Here is a 20,041-nt window from a genome sequence, read left to right on the forward strand (position 1 = left end):
TAAATTATTTTGCCCTGAAATTTGGCGTGCAGCACCGAGCGACAGTTCTACCCGCCCATGCCAATTTCAGCCCTGTACCACCAATCGCTTTTGGGTTGTAGCCCCTTAAACACCATGCCCCTCCTAGGAATTCTCTCTGGAAGAATTCTGTTTTTCTCAATTCAGCCTTAATATAAGGGCACGACCGTGCCCTTATAATACACACAGATGCCATTAGCGCGCTGCGATGATGCACATTGGAAACGGCGAATTGTTTCTAATATTTTCCTCGGATTGGCTGTTTAGGTTTGACCTCAGGAGGACCTGTGTCAAATAAGCGCATTTATTTCTGTTTTTATGTGTGTGCATTTTATACCATTTATTAAATCCTATCGTGTGATATGCTACACTATGGTTGGATTATGCTTTTTCGTTTTCACGGAAAGTGAATCTCCTTGAAATGTTTGTGGATCTGCGGACCCTGAAGGGCGTAACCGGTGTTTGCTTCAGATAAGCATATTTTCTTTATATTATCTGTTATGGGATCAGTTTATTCACTTGTAATGGTTGTTTACAGTAGTGATTTTAGTTATACTGCACTAGAAGGCGTCCTTGTTCTTGTTTTTTAATTGTTTACAGATTTATTTGGATCGAGTGCGGGATCTAGTAATGAGGATAGCTGCCGCTTTATATATAAGCACCCTAGACATGAATAATAATTTTGTACACTGGTATATGGACATTTGGATCTAGTGCCATGGGTTACTTGTCCCTTCTCTTGGGTACCCATTAGACGTTATGTCGCCCGATCGGGCCGACATATCGTCCACATCCGCAAATGTGTACCCACTCCGGACGACCATGCGCGCTCCCACAGGTCGTCCATCGGAGTCGTTCCGTCGGCCTGCAAGTGGGGCCCACGCCAGGCAGGCGACAAGAGCCATTCACGACATATCAGGCGGTCGGGCACAGGATCGTGTAATGTGTACCGGCCGCCTGATATGAGGGGCGTCGCATCGCTGGGTACACACATCGGGTAAGTGTGTACCCTCGCAATCAGATGTTACAAACCGCTTCACAAGACTCCACTGATTTAATTTGATATGCGATTTGTGTTACCACTTTCCAGTCTGTCCTCACTTCAGCAGGAGAGAGTGGAGACAGACTGAGCAGCATACTAGTAGTAACAGAGATATATAGCCGCTGCCATGGCAACGTGGGGACAGGATTTTATCATCACATCTCAAACATCTGAACTCATATCTATGTTTTAAAAACAGGTGTCTGGTCCAGTCATTTGTCCTCAATCTGCTGTACCTGGCTGTAGGTACTAATAGAGAGTTTCTGACTTCGGACAATTATTTATTTTCTCGAATTGATAATTGCTGCCTGTGTGGGACGTAGGCCCATAACCTTGGCCATGATTATGCAAAAACCTCTATTTATTGCAAAATGTATTTATATATTATTAGTAATTTGGAGTTGAGCACCTGTGATCTCTTTGTATGGAATGGGAATGTAGTCAGGAAGCCCGACTGTCTAAATGCCGACCGCCGGCTTCTTGACTGTCAAATCCCGGCTTAGGCTGCGGGGGGAAGGGGGGGTTAGGGTTAGGCACTGGGGGGGAGGTTGGGGTTGGGCACCCCTAAGGGAGGGTTAGGGTAGGGAGTAAGGTTAGCAGCACTTACCTTAATTAGCGATTAGGATCTTCACCCATGCCGGCCTTCCGGCGGTAATACCTACTACACCCGTGGAATGATTGGTCGTTTGGTGTTGAGGGATTGGGTAACTTCATACAGTGGTTCTCTCACATCCCATTCACATTCCCAATGGTAACAATAGTGCTGTAAAGTTACATTTAGATATTATTATTTTTTTAATGCATTCGGTTATGGGACTCGCACTATGTGCCTTATCCTGTAAAGTGATGCAAATAGGTAAAATATATATATATATATATATATAATATACTGTATATTCTTAAAATTGGACAAGAAATTTCCTAAAATGTATTGGGAGTGTACACCCAGACTGTGCCTCTGAGACACTAAGTAGGGGGGCTGATGCTACTCCGTTTTGCGGACGGTTGTTGCAATTGTTAGCACTGCGCATGCTCCGTGTTTGAGTGGGCACAGTTATGAGTAGATACGGACCGGGCTGCAGGCTATCTGGGTCTACGTGTGCAGATATTTGCCTGATTTCCATTGGTTCTCTTGCACCAGCCCAAGTGTCTAGTGGTCTGCGTGTCAATCTTGTACCAAGTCTTCCCCCTGCGGCGCCTCTGCCCCAAATATTTATGAGGCTGTATTAGATCATCTTCGTTTGTATAGAAAATAGTCCATTGTTTCATTATTTGCGTACTAATTAATGTCTTCGGTGCCCTTTTTCCTCCTCCACCCAGGATAATTACTGACACATTGACGGATATTCTAGGAGAGGACGGAAACGTCACCCAGCTGTTCCTTCCATAGTTCTTCTTTCTACTCCCCAGTGTAGAACGTTATCTCACCCTTTTTATTTTCTGTGCTAATATTAAAAGAAAAAGAAAACGTCACATAAAATACACATCATGCCGTAATTACTTCATTTTCCCGTCTGTTTCTGGCTGAATGTTATGGCTGGGAATTATCTGAAATTCTGAATAATATTTATTAAGGACACAATGGACCAAGTAATAACATTAACACTGTCCGGTATATTGTCAGACCCCTCCACCCCACTGGTTTTTCTGGACGTGGCACAATCGTGTGGTGGCTGATTTCCTCCCTGTAGATGAATGGTTACTGTTTAGCCTGTATAAACAATGTTTTACTTGTTCTTTTAATTTGCATTTTCTTCTTTCAGATGATTCTTTGGGATTGGGACTTAAAGCACTGGTACAAGCCCCAATATCAGGTAGGTTAAGGTATAAATTAGATTGCTCTTGTTGATGTGTGTTCGTGCACAAAGCTCCTGTTAGGTTTGTAGTTTAAAATATTAGAGGGGGGGGGGGGGGAATTCAGCAAGATAGATGCGTTTTGCTGTTCCGGAATGGCAAATCGCGTCCTCCTGTATTGCAAGTTTTGTCTCGCGACCCATATATGGTGGTTATGTGGAACCAGGCTGAAGTGCAATTTCCGTGACCACCATTTGGTGCCTGTTGTAGATTTAATCGTTGGGTCTATAGACAAATGATCTTCAGTTTCCTCAAAAAATCCAAACGGTTGAGTTTATGGTCTGAGCTTGTCCCATACTGACTGGTAACTCATCGCCCCTCTACAATGACTATCGTCCCACACTGACTGGTAACTCATCGCCCCTCTCCATGACCATCGTCCCATATTGGCAGATAACTCTTCACACTCCCCATGACCATTGTCCTATACTGACAGATAACTCCTCAACGTCACTCTGATCATTGTCCCATATTGATAGATTACTATATGAGCCTTCTCCATGACCATCGTCCCATACTGGCAGATAGCTCCTCACCCATCTTCATGACCATCATCCCGCACGACAAATAACTCCTTGCCCCTCTCCGTGACCATCGTCCCATATTGGCAGATAACTCCTCACCACTCTCCGCGACCCTCACCCCTCTCCCACAATTGGAATATAACTCATCAACCTTCTCCGCAACCCTTTTCCCACAATGGCAGATAACTCATTACCCCTCTTCGAAATCTTGACTCCATTTTGTTACATGTGCTGTTCCTGCTCGGTACTCGAGCCATATCTTTATTTTCATTCATGGTAATGATTGCAAGGCTCATTCACCAGGACATTTAGGGCAAAATGTGGCGAATGCATGATGGAACATCTTCTACTAACTTGTCTTGACGTCTCTAACATAGGTCTCCCGCATGTTGGGGTTCCCCTTCCTCTGCTCCCCTGCTCAGAATAGTTACCATAGAATTTTTTTTTTTTTTTTTCTCAAGCTCTGGCCCTTGTTCTCTCCCAGATTAGGGATAGATACCTAGAACTGTTCATGTAACAATGGTAGCCTGGTGAAAGGAGCCTTAACATGCTGTATACAAACCTATATAAAGTCATTGAGTTAGGAAGGGTCACTCTGTGGTTCCATATGGGGGTCAAATATCCTAGGAAACCCATTTAAATAAGTTATTAGGTAGAATTTGTATATGTTAGGTAGCGCTGTATGTAGAATTCTAATTATATTAAAATAGTACATGAATTCCAGTGGGAAAAAACCCCAATAACTGGTCTGAATATGTTTAGCTGTTAATGGTATATGTTTGCAGGGTATGGGTACGTGGGATCTGATCCTAGAATCCATACGCTGACATGTCGGCAAGGTTGGCACACTACTTACATCACGTCAGTCGGTACACCTTTAAACACGCTTACAGACCACACCGTAGCTACAGTATTCTTTCCACACCGCAGGACACAGTGTTCCTCTCCCACGAGCTTGCAGAATATTAGCTCAGTTGTTCTAGCTGGTGTTTGCAAGATCTAAAATAAACATCTGACATTAATACAGCTTGTAGTAATATTTAAATAATTGATCACATTGTTTATCTATAAAGGTTACAGCAATTCGCAGATGCTCCCGGTAGCTGGTAAAGCATGCACCGTTTTATCAAGCGCTTGTTTTATAAATGTTTCCCCGCAGTATAGAATAACCAGGGAGACTGTACAGAGGTTGTTGAAGTGTTTTATGTTTGCAGTGAAACAGAACTTGCCCTGCGCTAATTCTTCTTCTTGTTCCAGAACCCCGGTGGCGGGAATGGTGTAGATCTGTCTGTACTGAACGAGGCCCGTAACATGGTTTCCGACCTACTGGTTGACCCTTCGCTGTCCCCACAAGTCTTGTCCTCGCTCCGTAGCATAAACAGCCTAATGGGGGCTTTCTCAGGCTCATGCAGACCGAAAGTAAACCCGTTTACCCCCTTCCCTGGTTTCTACCCCTGTCCTGAAATGGAGGACCCCACGGAGAAAGGAGAAAGGAAGTTCCACAAGGTAAAAATGGTGTATCCCCTGACAGAATGTAAGATTATTAGAATCTTTTCTTCTGTTGATGGATGGTCAGGTAATTTTACTTTGCACTGCTGCCTTTATCACCCAGTTGCTTTAGTGACATTACAACAAAACGTTTTGCATTGCACAGCAAAGTGTGCATAGGAAAATTGCTTCTCCCCACCCCCCCCCCCCCCACCAGACTCCTGCACAGCAATCTGTAATTACACTACAGGAAGTTCTATTATATTGATTTTGTTCTCACTGGGTTTTAACCTGGTTTCAATCCACATTTTGCTGACCGGATTACCTAAAGGAAAAAATAAATAATTTGAGACCTCTTAATACAAGTTTATTTTTACTATATTCCCTCAGCGTGACATCGCTGAGTTCCCAGCCGAGTCTTAGGGCCATATTCAATTTGGAGCGAAAAGTCAGTTGCTGGACTTTTCGCCGTCATCGGAGGTTTTGCCGTCGAAAACTTATCGCTCGCGTTCCCGTGTATCCCCGTATTCAATTCCAAATTGGCGAAAACGGGATCTGGCGAAAACAAAATTGGTGAAAAGTCCTGTCGTTTTTGGGGAAAATAGACTGACACCCCCCTAAAGATGCTCTGATATGGGGGTTCACTATGGGTACCCCCGAATAGCCCTGCACAAGGTATTTGGGGTCTTTGAATAGTCACACTAGGAGCTATTTTGCGTCTTTGGGAGAGTGGTGAAGAATAGTATTTAGCAACTTTTTTGGGGGAAAATAAGTAGTCACATCAAATTCGGGGTACATGAAAATGGGTGCAAGCATATTTAAAAATCGCTAAAGTCCAGCATTAAAATGCGCCAAAAACGCACCTTCAGCAAGCACCTGCAATCAAATGAAAAAACACCACCCCCATACTTGCAGACCCCCCCAAAGGCTATTTCGCTAGTTTTTGGATTTGTACCCCCACTTTTATTTTTTTTTTGGCCACATTTTCAAAGTGCTTTTTTGGTGTGTCTTTTGTGTTTTTTTTCTGCGTTTTTTTTACGCAGTTTGCATCAAGGGGGGTGTACAAAGGGTGCAGAGTGGTTTCTGCACCCCAAAGCCCCAATTCTGCACTTTTTCCCGCCAGATATTCATAGCCGAAACTTTATCGCGTATTACATTGCATCGCGTTTTTGCACTGGCGAAAAGTCGCTATAATTGAATATGGAGATAAGTGAAATCAGTGAAAATTACATCGGCGAACTGCTTTTCGCTCCAAATTGAATACGGCCCTTAACCTCCCTGGTAACAGTAAAGATTGCCATGCAGTAAAGTCAAAGATAATGCTGTACAGCCCCCTAGTGGTTGAACAGATGTTGTGCACCTTCTTTGGTTATTACATGTTTGGAATAGCTAATGTTGCTGTTAGATTTATAGCGCTAACGATTCCTGCAGCGCTGTACAAAGTAATCCGATTATACCGGGCATTACAACAGTATCCAAATGTACATTTAGAGATTAAAAAAGCACTATGGTGGATTTTTTTCTACACCTATTCCCTGAACATCCTTTAGTACAGGTCCACAAATCCAGCGATTCTAATAGGCTGTATCACCTTTAATGTCTCCTTATATTAATTGATAATTATTTATATAGAGGGCCACCATTTATGCAGCAATATTGTTGCACATCATTCACATCCGTTCCTGCCCTTTGGACTTTACAGTCTAAGGGGCATATTTACTAAAGTGAGAGTTTTTAGAAGTGGAAATGTTGCCCATAGTAACCAGATTCTACTTATCATTTAACTGGCACCATCTAGAAGATAATAGCTAAAATCTGATTGGTTGCTATGGGCAACATCTCCACTTGTAAATATACCCCTTAATTCCACATCACACACACACACACGAGTCTCTTTTTTTTTTTTTTTTTTGTCCAATCCCAGTAACCTGCCAGTATGTTTTTGGTGTGTGGGTGGAACCTGGAGTGACCGGAGGAAACCCACTGAAACATGAGGAGAACATACAAACTCCACACAGGTATCCTTACTGCAGTTGTACCAAAAAGACCCTCTTGTTGCGCCAGGTCCCGTGAGACTCTGCTAGTGCCATGCGCCTTTTGTGCCAAAAATGAGTTTAAGCCTCAATGTGATGTGACTATGACGCACCAGCAGACACTTCTGATTAAGTTGATGTGTGACACTTGTATATCTGTGTGCGACTGAGTCTCTGAATCTGTATAAGAAGTACTACAATGTAGCGCTTGCTGCTTTTTTTTCAATTCCAAGTTCCGTTGCATTGTGTTTTATATACAGACTCAGGAGCACAGAGATATACAGGTGTCACATATCACATTACTCAGCGCAGTCTCCCGTATACAGACTCAGGAGCACACATATATACAGGTGTCACATATCACATTACTCAGCACAGTCTCCTATATACAGACTCAGGAGCACAGAGATATACAGGTGTCACATATCCCATTACTCAGCGCAGTCTCCCATATACAGACTCAGGAGCACACAGATATACAGGTGTCACATATCACATTACTCAGCACAGTCTCCCATATACAGACTCAGGAGCACACAGATATACAGGTGTCACATATCACATTACTCAGCACAGTCTCCTGTATACAGACTCAGGTGCACACAGATATACAGGTGTCACATATCACATTACTCAGCGCAGTCTCCCGTATACAGACTCAGGAGCACACAGATATACAGGTGTCACATATCACATTACTCAGCACAGTCTCCCATATACAGACTCAGGAGCACACAGATATACAGGTGTCACATATCACATTACTCAGCACAGTCTCCTGTATACAGACTCAGGAGCACACATATATACAGGTGTCACATATCACATTACTCAGCACAGTCTCCTATATACAGACTGAGGAGCACACAGATATACAGGTGTCACATATCACATTACTCAGCACAGTCTCCTGTATACAGACTCAGGAGCACACATATATACAGGTGTCACATATCTCATTACTCAGCTCAGTCTCCATATACAGACTCAGGAGCACACAGATATACAGGTGTCACATATCACATTACTCAGCACAGTCTCCATATACAGACTCAGGAGCACACAGATATACAGGTGTCACATATCACATTACTCAGCACAGTCTCCTGTATACAGACTCAGGAGCACACATATATACAGGTGTCACATATCTCATTACTCAGCGCAGTCTCCCATATACAGACTCAGGAGCACACATATATACAGGTGTCACATATCACATTACTCAGCACAGTCTCCCATATACAGACTCAGGAGCACAGAGATATACAGGTGTCACATATCACATTACTCAGCACAGTCTCCCATATACAGACTCAGGAGCACACAGATATACAGGTGTCACATATCACATTACTCAGCACAGTCTCCTGTATACAGACTCAGGAGCACACATATATACATGTGTCACATATCTCATTACTCAGCTCAGTCTCCATATACAGACTCAGGAGCACACAGATATACAGGTGTCACATATCACATTACTCAGCACATTCTCCCATATACAGACTCAGGAGCACACAGATATACAGGTGTCACATATCACATTACTCAGCGCAGTCTCCCATATACAGACTCAGGTGCACACAGATATACAGGTGTCACATATCACATTACTCAGCGCAGTCTCCCATATACAGACTCAGGAGCACACAGATATACAGGTGTCACATATCACATTACTCAGCGCAGTCTCCCATATACAGACTCAGGAGCACACATATATACAGGTGTCACATATCACATTACTCAGCACAGTCTCCCATATACAGACTCAGGAGCACACAGATATACAGGTGTCACATATCACATTACTCAGCACAGTCTCCCATATACAGACTCAGGAGCACACAGATATACAGGTGTCACATATCACATTACTCAGCACAGTCTCCCATATACAGACTCAGGAGCACACAGATATACAGGTGTCACATATCACATTACTCAGCGCAGTCTCCCATATACAGACTCAGGAGCACACAGATATACAGGTGTCACATATCACATTACTCAGCACAGTCTCCTATATACAGACTCAGGAGCACACAGATATACAGGTGTCACATATCCCATTACTCAGCGCAGTCTCCCGTATACAGACTCAGGAGCACACATATATACAGGTGTCACATATCCCATTACTCAGCGCAGTCTCCCGTATACAGACTCAGGAGCACACATATATACAGGTGTCACATATCACATTACTCAGCACAGTCTCCTGTATACAGACTCAGGAGCACACATATATACAGGTGTCACATATCACATTACTCAGCACAGTCTCCTATATACAGACTCAGGAGCACAGAGATATACAGGTGTCACATATCTCATTACTCAGCTCAGTCTCCATATACAGACTCAGGAGCACACAGATATACAGGTGTCACATATCACATTACTCAGCACAGTCTCCCATATACAGACTCAGGAGCACACAGATATACAGGTGTCACATATCACATTACTCAGCGCAGTCTCCCAGATACAGACTCAGGAGCACACAGATATACAGGTGTCACATATCACATTACTCAGCACAGTCTCCCATATACAGACTCAGGAGCACACAAATATACAGGTGTCACATATCACATTACTCAGCGCAGTCTCCTATATACAGACTCAGGAGCACACAGATATACAGGTGTCACATATCACATTACTCAGCGCAGTCTCCCATATACAGACTCAGGAGCACACAGATATACAGGTGTCACATATCACATTACTCAGCGCAGTCTCCTATATACAGACTCAGGAGCACACAGATATACAGGTGTCACATATCACATTACTCAGCGCAGTCTCCCATATACAGACTCAGGAGCACACAGATATACAGGTGTCACATATCACATTACTCAGCACAGTCTCCCATATACAGACTCAGGAGCACACAGATATACAGGTGTCACATATCACATTACTCAGCGCAGTCTCCCATATACAGACTCAGGAGCACACAGATATACAGGTGTCACATATCACATTACTCAGCGCAGTCTCCCATATACAGACTCAGGAGCACACAGATATACAGGTGTCACATATCACATTACTCAGCGCAGTCTCCCATATACAGACTCAGGAGCACACAGATATACAGGTGTCACATATCACATTATCAGCGCAGTCTCCATATACAGACTCAGGAGCACACAGATATACAGGTGTCACATATCACATTACTCAGCACAGTCTCCCATATACAGACTCAGGAGCACACAGATATACAGGTGTCACATATCACATTACTCAGCACAGTCTCCCATATACAGACTCAGGAGCACACAGATATACAGGTGTCACATATCACATTATCAGCGCAGTCTCCATATACAGACTGATGAGCACACAGATATACAGGTGTCACATATCACATTACTCAGCGCAGTCTCCATATACAGACTGATGAGCACACAGATATACAGGTGTCACATATCACATTACTCAGCGCAGTCTCCCATATACAGACTCAGGAGCACACAGATATACAGGTGTCACATATCACATTACTCAGCGCAGTCTCCCATATACAGACTCAGGAGCACACAGATATACTGGAGTCACATATCACATTACTCAGCGCAGTCTCCCATATACAGACTCAGGAGCAGAGAGATATACAGGTGTCACATATCACATTACTCAGCGCAGTCTCCCATATACAGACTCAGGAGCAGAGAGATATACAGGTGTCACATATCACATTACTCAGCGCAGTCTCCCATATACAGACTGATGAGCACACAGATATACAGGTGTCACATATCACATTACTCAGCGCAGTCTCCCATATACAGACTCAGGAGCACACAGATATACTGGTGTCACATATCACATTACTCAGCGCAGTCTCCCATATACAGACTCAGGAGCACACAGATATACTGGAGTCACATATCACATTACTCAGCGCAGTCTCCCATATACAGACTCAGGAGCAGACAGATATACAGGTGTCACATATCACATTACTCAGCGCAGTCTCCTATATACAGACTCAGGTGCACACAGACATACAAGTGTCACATTCATATCACATTAATCAGCACAGTCTGCTGTTGCGTCCTAATCGCATCGTATTGCGACCTTATATGTATTTTGGGCAAAAAAGACCCTCGGCGCTAGCAGAGTAGCACAGGACCTGTCCCCTCACTCACTCCAACCAAGTCGTGCTACCTGGTGTATAGAGGCTAGATGTCAGAGGACACATCTGTATGTGATTCTCTGTATGAACAGGGATGATAAGAACACTGTAAGCAGACCCAGGACACATACGTCCATCACGGATGAGGCATGCACCACCTAGATTTTGTTACATACCAGCGGAACAACATTATGTACTGGATCGCTTGCTGGAATCTTTAGTTTGACAATGAAAAGAAATAACACCTAAATATTTAATATTTTAAGTGAATTTGGGGAAGAGGTAATCCTTCTTTTTTTTTACAGCCGAAACCCAAGACCATAAAATATTATTATAGTGTGTTACGTCACCACTGGATGTCGCCAGCAGGAAATATCTGACACTGCATCAAACTAATGAGGACAAAATGTGTCTATTTGTTAATTGTTAAAGAGAAAACACAGAACCCCTCTGCCCGATGGTCCATCACAGCACAAGTTTCTGCCTTTCCCTAGTGTGTGCTTTTCTGTACAAGTAATATTTTGGTGTAGAAGCTTTTGTGTACCGTGGGATCGTAATTGACCCTCATCGTTATGTGTGTGCAATACATCCCCTCTTATCGTACTGAGCTGCTGAATAATGCTGGCGTGCCCTTTCTCTCCGCTAATTGCCCTCCCTTTCCACACCAGGGACTGAACAGCCGCAGCAGTCTACCCACCCCACAGCTTCGCCGGAGCTCCGGCGCTTCCTGCCTGCCGCCCATGGAGCTGGCGGCTTCCTGGAGGGAGCGCAGTAACGGCAAAAGGTTGCACCAGGATTACAGCGGTTCCAGGTAAGGGGAAAGCTCTTCAATTTCTGGCCAACAATGACAGAATAAAGCGCAACTTCACCTGCTGCACCTCCCATAATAATCATAAATGCTTTTAGACAGTGGCAATGTTAAGAAGAAGCCTGGCATGTAAAGGCCATCTGCATGTAAGGGTCACTTTCACCAGTAGATGGCAGTCTTGAACAGCATTTTGAACGCTATGTACTTTTCATATCACCTGTAGGAGCTGGTGTATTCCAGTTTCACAGTATAGCCCTGTACTTAAATTGAACCGATCACAACCTGATTGACCTGCCGGAAATAGTGTACATTAGGGAATACTTAAACTTTTGACAATTATTGTGACATAAAACCATATCGGTGCTGATAGCCAACCCCCCTGGGCATGACGCTGTGGATTTCTGCCCGGCATGTTGGGAATTGTAGCCGGCAAACTACAAATCCCTGGCATGCAGGGTCTAGCGATGCAGCCCCCATATTATGTAGGGGTTTCAAACTCCTATGAGTGCTGCAAGTAGAGGCAAGGATGACCAATAAGTAATTTAAGTTGTTTGTTTTTATAACAACCACCTGTTTTATGTGGTTCTTAGCTGATTAACACATCTGTGCTCACATTTGTTGTGTGTTGATTTGTTTTATTATTACCCAATGTATTAATATTCATTCTAGGACCCTGCACCTGTCACAACCCTGTGCAGTTCCTCTTTCCTGCCTTGGTTGTCGCTTCCTGCTCTGGTGCTTCTAGTACACTCAGCTGATGCAGCATACTGCTGAGTTAAGGCCCCCATACATCAGAGATTGATTGCAGCAATCGTGCAATTTGCAATCGATTGTGTATAAAAATCTTTTCCTTTTTCAATCAATTGCAGAATTGCCACAATCAATTGAAAAAGAGAAAGATTTTTATACACAATCGATTGCAAATTGCACGATTGCTGCAATCAATCTCTGATATATGGGGGCCTTTACAGACCAGTGTGCGCTAGAAGCACCAGAGCAGAGAGCGACACCCCAGGGAGAAAAGAGGAACTGCACGGGTTGTGACAGGTGCAGGGTGCTAGAACGTACTGTGTAAGGCGCTGCGGAACCTTTGTGGAGCCATATAAATAAAGGATGATAATAATAATGTACACTATGTATGATTTCAATAGTCTACAATATTCATTAGAATGTGGCCACTAGATGTCACTGTTCATCTGGTGCCTGTGGGTGCCATGGCGAGCCACTTGGCCACTCCCACTTAGACACACAGAATGGATGAAAAGCTTTGTGTCAAATTCCATTTTTATTGTGGTCATGTGCGGAAAGCGGCAGAAGAAAACCTGACTTCCTCCGCTGAAGGACACTGCCAAAAACTGAAAATTTACTTTTTGGGTGGAGGTGAAAGAGTTTAAATAAAAGTGATAGCTGAAATCCCTTACAGCCTCCGTCCGCCAGATCTGCTGGGGTCTGTGGTGGCTGTTAGAGTTCCAGGGAACCCGCCTCTTGTGAGCGGGAAGATAGGTGGGGGGGCCCTTCCACCTCCACACTAGACTGCCTGTTTAGCCTTATTTTGGTTGGTGTTACCCTTGAACCTGGTTCTGCTCTGGTGACTTATTGCTGCCAGAACCCCCTAAATCTCTTTCTCCTCTATATTGTTTTTATTTGTAGCTCAGGATCTTATCCAAATGGACCTTTCAGCTCCAACCTGCTGACCATACCAAAGCAGAGGTCATCTTCTGTGACGCTGACCCCTCACATGGGCTCCAGGAGAGCTGGTAAGTGCCGTGGCGTATCAGAGAGAGCAGAGTACCAACGGGGGGCGAGATCTGCAGAGTAACTATAAAGTCTGCGATTGTGGCTTTTTTTTGTAAGGGGGACGCAACTTCTGGATACATTCAGCACGGTCAGGTTACACAACATGGGGCTGGTGCAGAAATTAAAGTATATCTGCTCTGAAATAAAATGCTTTTCTGCACACAGTGCAAGGGGGGATGGGGCAGGAAGTTACTGAAGATGCAGCTTGTTAAGGGGGGACCGCGATTGTGAGGGGGGGGTTCTGGCATGAAGATACTAGAGGTGCTGCTGGTTCAGTGGAGGGTGTGATCGTGAGAAGGGGGCCCCTGGGGGAGTATGGGGATACTGAAGGTAAGGTGCTGCTGTTGGGTGTGTGGTTGAGGGGTGATACTGGAGGTGCTGCTATTCGGGAGGAGGGGGAGGGTGCTTGCGGATAGACAGGACCTGTTCTAGTGTCCTCTTCCTCTGTACCGCTCACAGCCTAACACTCCTCCACCGCTATTGGCCTCTGCCCCTCTGCTTTCATTGGCCGAGGGACCTGTCTGGGAGGCGGAGCTTTCAACTGCATGGAAGAAGACTGGCGCACCGCAACTGAGATGCGGGCACCTGGCTAATAGAGATTGTCATTGTGGTGACGGTCGGTTACGCCCCAGGGCATTTTGCGCTCTGTGCGGTGGCACCGGCCGCACCACCCTAGTTACGGCCCTGACGTAAGGAACCCCCGTACCGTCCCCTTCGCCTCTCTTGTCAAAATTGTGGGCAGAATGTGTTTGTAGCTACGTGCTCTGATTTTCTTCGCCAATGGGCGTACACCCAGCGCAGCACCAGCCCCCGACCCGCCATCCTTCGTCAAACCCAAATATTTTTTTTTATTTTTTTTTTACGAGTCCTAAGGGACATAAAATTCCTGAAGTAAATTAACATTAAACAAACGTGTTATATTCATTTACCCAGTTATTTAAAACACCACAAAATTGTAATAAAAAATAAAAACCCGTCAATGTTCTAACCCCAATTATTCTAAAATAATAGAATTTAGTGTCTTCCCTAAAATATTACCCCAGAGCCACACGATTATTATAAATTACACCTCAGGTTTTTATTGTACCATGTTTTGTATATTTGTAAATGGCCTCCTTATTGTTAGGCCCTATTTGTACAGATTACATTGTGCGCCCCCCTCCCCCGGCCAAAGCAGATGTTGACGCTTGGTAATCTGACCATTCCCCTATAGAAACCCATTACCTGGAGAGGCGAGGGGCGCTTTTCTGCACGGCTGGTTAATATTTTTGCTGTGTTTCAGGTACCTCTCCGAGTCTGAGCCCGGTGAATTCGCCCAGCCACGGATCTGCATTTAGCCGGTCGCCTGTAGAGTTCCCCGACACGGCGGATTTTCTTACAAAGCCAAGTGTAACGCTACATAAACCTGTGGGATATACGTTAACGTCTCAGGATTGCCAGCAGCAAATCAGATCGTCTTTAAGCCATATTTGTAACAGGTATAAAATATTCCCAGAGACACAGTAGGTCTGTCCCGTATAAACACTGCCTTCTGCTGATACTAAGACGTCTCTGAAAAGCACAGAAGGTAGACAGGCGGTAGTGTAAGCTAGAAGTTAGTCAGTAAATTAAACATTTCGGTTGGGACCCCTTTTTTGTAGGATCATTTTATGTGGTTTCTGGATTAGCCCAGCCCTATAGTAGTACAATGTATAGTTATGAAGATTAATCTATATCATTCCCCTCTACAGGTACAGCTGTGGGCCCCTTTTATAGAAGCTGTTCCCTAGTGAGGTTCAACTTTGTCTATGTTTCCCATTCACTTACGTCGCATAAACATTGTATCTCCTATACCCCCGCTCCGGGGTGTATTGTATAAAAAAAGGGGGCGAGCTAAAAAGTTCTTGAAAATAGAAATATTCATCCCCAATGCTGACGGTTCTATAGACGTTCCGCTTTTATTTTTTTGCACAGGATTATTTCCCATGTAAGGCGCCTGTTCTGGCTATGCATTAAAAGAAACACATAACGCGTATTCTATAAAAGTCTCTTTTTATTGGGGCACCAACTAAAGCATGTGCTCTTATGCTTGCCACAAGGAATGGGGGGAATGGCTGAATAATTGTTCTGTACTTGGCGATAATTTCGCCGGCAGTTGTTAATTCTCAATTTAGGCTCACTCGTCAGGCTGCTGCCGTAGCGCGCGCATGTATTTCTGCGACGCGTACGTGTCAGCGATGACACATAACGTGCACGGGGCCGCAGGCAACTGTGAATGCAGTAAAGACAAAACGGCTAGAGTGACTTTCATGTACTGTACGTGCCTGTGTGTAAAGTAGGGATGTGCAGGCTCGGATAGGTTTGAATTTTCCCGCCAAGTTCTGATTTTTCCCGCCAAAAATCGGGTCTCACAAAGAGGCAATATGTCATCTTTAATGGACAAACATCTTCCATGGACTTTTGTCCAGGAACAATGATGTTTGTCCATGAAAGATGACGTTTTGCCTTTTTCTGAGACCCGATTTTTTGGGGAAAAATTCTAACCTTTCCGAGCCCGCACATCCCTAGTATAAATACACACTACCAGTCAAACGTTTTTGAAAACCCCTGGTTTTTCTTGTTTTTTTTTTTATTTTTATCGAAATTTAAGCAGTTTAATAACTAAATGTGCTCCAAAATTATAGCATAGAACCAATATCTTACTGTAGGATGAGTCCTTTACTAATTAGCCATAGACCAGAGGGTATTAAAGTATTCATATTCCTTGTTTATAGGGTAGTGGTATTTTATTAAAAAATATTCTTCTATAAAGCAGTGATGTCCTCGTGGAGACCTAATGTTGTGCTTGATATTTGGTCTCCAGTACAACAGACCACAGTGATTTTGTAGTGATGGACTTTTATCATCACCAGTGTAATTACTTTTCTCATGTCCTGAGCAGTGGGGAAACTTGCAGAAGTCCTTTTGTGTAAGGTGAATGCTATCTAACAGCCAAAGTTTTCCAGGAATGTTAACTTTAAAGAACAAAATGATGATCCGTTTTCTCTTGAGCAGTAACAAATCTTGAGTTTAAATGATCCCATAATGTCCCTTGTCGCAGGTTCTCAGGCGGCGTCCCTTGTCGGAGGTTCTCAGGCGGCGTCCCTTGTCGGAGGTTCTCAGGTTCTTGTTAAAAAGAATCAATACTGTAGCGCTAGTAGAGGCAGTAAGCAATTTAATATCAATTATTATAATAAATGAAACATTGAAGCATGTGCACAAATATCAATACACTGTATCTTATAAAAGGTAAATATAAAAACACTTTGAAAAGTAGCAAATGTATTCCAAAAATTGGTATATACACAATAATAGTGATATCGGGGAGAGTTTCCACTAAGTTATAACCCCAATGGGTATATATTCTTCAAATAATATGCTGGTATGTGGTTTCTCCAAGTCAGCTAATTATCACATATATTGTTGGAGCCGTGATGTATAGTACCTGTATCTAACGGCTGACTTGTTCCTCAGGCATCCCTTGTTGCAGGTTCTCAGGCGGCGTCACTTGTCGGAGGTTCTCAGGCAGCGTCCCTTGTCGCAGGTTCTCAGGCGGCGTCCCTTGTCGGAGGTTCTCAGGCGGCGTCCCTTGTCGGAGGTTCTCAGGCGGCGTCCCTTGTCGGAGGTTCTCAGGCGGCGTCCCTTGTCCGGAGGTTCTCAGGCGGCGTCCCTTGTCGGAGGTTCTCAGGCGGCGTCCCTTGTCGGAGGTTCTCAGGCGGCGTCCCTTGTCGGAGGTTCTCAGGCGGCGTCCCTTGTCGGAGGTTCTCAGGCGGCGTCCCTTGTCGGAGGTTCTCAGGCGGCGTCCCTTGTCGGAGGTTCTCAGGCGGCGTCCCTTGTCGGAGGTTCTCAGGCGGCGTTCCTTGTCGCAGGTTCTCAGGCGGCGTTCCTTGTCGCAGGTTCTCAGGCGGCGTTCCTTGTCGCAGGTTCTCAGGCGGCGTTCCTTGTCGCAGGTTCTCAGGCGGCGTTCCTTGTCGCAGGTTCTCAGGCGGCGTCCCTTGTCGCAGGTTCTCAGGCGGCGTCCCTTGTCGCAGGTTCTCAGGCGGCGTCCCTTGTCGCAGGTTCTCAGGCGGCGTCCCTTGTCGCAGGTTCTCAGGCGGCGTCCCTTGTCGCAGGTTCTCAGGCGGCGTCCCTTGTCGCAGGTTCTCAGGCGGCGTCCCTTGTCGCAGGTTCTCAGGCGGCGTCCCTTGTCGCAGGTTCTCAGGCGGCGTCCGTTGACTGTGTCCTCTGTACGTTGTGTCTGGGTACAAGATGGTGCCCTCTGTACTTTGTGTCTGTGTGCCGGACAGCACCCTTGGTACATTGTGTCTGTGTGCCGGACAGCACCCTTGGTACATTGTGTCTGTGTGCCGGACAGCACCCTTGGTACATTGTGTCTGTGTGCCGGACAGCACCCTTGGTACATTGTGTCTGTGTGCCGGACAGCACCCTTGGTACATTGTGTCTGTGTGTCGGACAGCACCCTTGGTACATTGTGTCTGTGTGCCGGACAGCACCCTTGGTACATTGTGTCTGTGTGCCGGACAGCACCCTTGGTACATTGTGTCTGTGTGCCGGACAGCACCCTTGGTACATTGTGTCTAGGTACCATATTTGGGTTCTCTGTACATTACAACGGTGTAGTGTATACAGGGTGCTGCGCTGATTGATACTAACTGATGCCAAGAGCACAATAAATTATAATATAAATGTAGAAGCTCTGTTGGAAAACATCTAATTTGAAACAAAGTTGAAAGATTTGCTGTATAAACCGTACACGTGATTAATAGCGTAAACCTCACAGACAATAAATAACTGAGGGCGCCGCATGTTGTCCATGATTCCTAATTCCCACAGGGGTGAAGAGCAAGAACAGATCCCACCTCTGATGGAAATGCTTTTTAAAATACATTTTTGAATGAAATCTGTATGAGATGTTTGGGTTGTCGGCAGGTTGTGCACCAGTCTCCTCATCTACATCGCATAGTCTAGGAAGCTGTAGAATAGTCCCAACGGGGACCAAGTCCGCTCCAGCCGGTCAGGGGAGTGATGGAGGCAACAGGGAATGAGAGAGAATTAGGGATTGAGGAATGAGGGAGCTTAACAGAGCCGAGTCCTCAGCAGCTCCGATCACCAGCCAGGCTCTGCCCCCTAGAAGTTTAATCATAATTATGTATAATCATTACAACACGACAAAATGTTCTCATCATCTCTCTCTCTCTCTCTCTCTTTCTAGTTGTGGTCACAAAATTTTTAAGCCTCTTTCAAACTCAGAATCACCAGACAACAGCCCACAGTCTGGTTCAGAGAACCAAGTCCGAAAATCAGGTGAGCCCGGGGCATCCGGTACGGGGAGAACAAGTTAAAAAAAATATGTTTTAAAATGGTTTCTAGAGTTCGCCTTGATAAAAACAGTTTTGTTTTTCCTTCATTGATTTACATGGATTTTGCAGAATTTAAAGTGAGTGCTCTTATCATAGCGCAAATGAGCTACACGCTAAATTTTTTTTAAAAAAAATGTATTTTGTACTTTGCCGTGTGTCAGGATGACGTCGTCTATTACCCCCCCCCCCCCCTATCCGATTCATTGTTTCTGTGTGGTACATCTGGTCATCGCACAGATCTAGGTGTATTAATTTACATCTTACTATGTCATGTTAATGAATGGATTTATCAGGGCACGGAACCGCCAGAGTGTTGTCTGTTACTATTTAATTGTTCTTTTCTGTTATATTAGTTTTCCCATTACAGCTTTTTGGATGAATTTCCTTTTAAACTCCTTAATTTGCATTAACAATTTCTTATATTTAAAGTGACTCTATATGTTAATGTTTTTTTCAACATAACTTTACCATTTAACGTTAAGCGAGACATGTTGGCGTTTAGCACCATAAACATAATAGAGTTTTGGTGCCAAATTCATTTTAAAAGAAGTATGTCTGTAATAAGTGATGTTGTTGCCTCCCGCACTTAAACCCTCACTGAGAAGGAGGAACGGGATATATGTCCTCATAATAGGTCCCTTATTCAGTCCTTGTGTCCATCGGATTCAGTCGTTTTAGGATTTTACTCCGCCCAATTTGTATGTTTGTCCCTGTAGGTGAAAATTTCAGCATACAGGATGAATCTGTGCACTTAAAAGAGAAGAAGCTGGAGAAACGACCACAGACGGACTTCAGGAGGTTGTCTGTGAATGAGGAACAGTACGTGGAGCAGATGCAGGCAGGCCAACAATCGGAGGTAGCCAGTCCCAGCAGCTGCCCCTGTTCCACAACTGTAGCTCTCATTCAGCTTTTCCTCTCCCACCTTACATACACCCGA

General features: G+C 44.6%; 1 protein-coding gene across 1 annotated transcript in view; it reads left to right on the plus strand.

The window, feature by feature from the left end:
• Window positions 1-20,041, plus strand: part of PDE3B (phosphodiesterase 3B) — a 186,123-nt gene that overhangs the window by 113,185 nt on the left and 52,897 nt on the right. The window contains exons 2-8 of the mRNA XM_088450314.1: window positions 2,824-2,874; window positions 4,696-4,944; window positions 11,790-11,932; window positions 13,580-13,686; window positions 15,009-15,204; window positions 18,957-19,048; window positions 19,821-19,960. Coding sequence (XP_088306440.1) covers window positions 2,824-2,874; window positions 4,696-4,944; window positions 11,790-11,932; window positions 13,580-13,686; window positions 15,009-15,204; window positions 18,957-19,048; window positions 19,821-19,960 — 978 coding nt within the window. The remainder of the gene's footprint in view (window positions 1-2,823; window positions 2,875-4,695; window positions 4,945-11,789; window positions 11,933-13,579; window positions 13,687-15,008; window positions 15,205-18,956; window positions 19,049-19,820; window positions 19,961-20,041) is intronic.

This window comes from Taudactylus pleione, unplaced genomic scaffold (assembly GCF_031769625.1).
Source record: "Taudactylus pleione unplaced genomic scaffold, aTauple2 ptg000515l, whole genome shotgun sequence".
In the NCBI taxonomy this organism is placed as follows: Eukaryota; Metazoa; Chordata; class Amphibia; order Anura; family Myobatrachidae; genus Taudactylus; species Taudactylus pleione.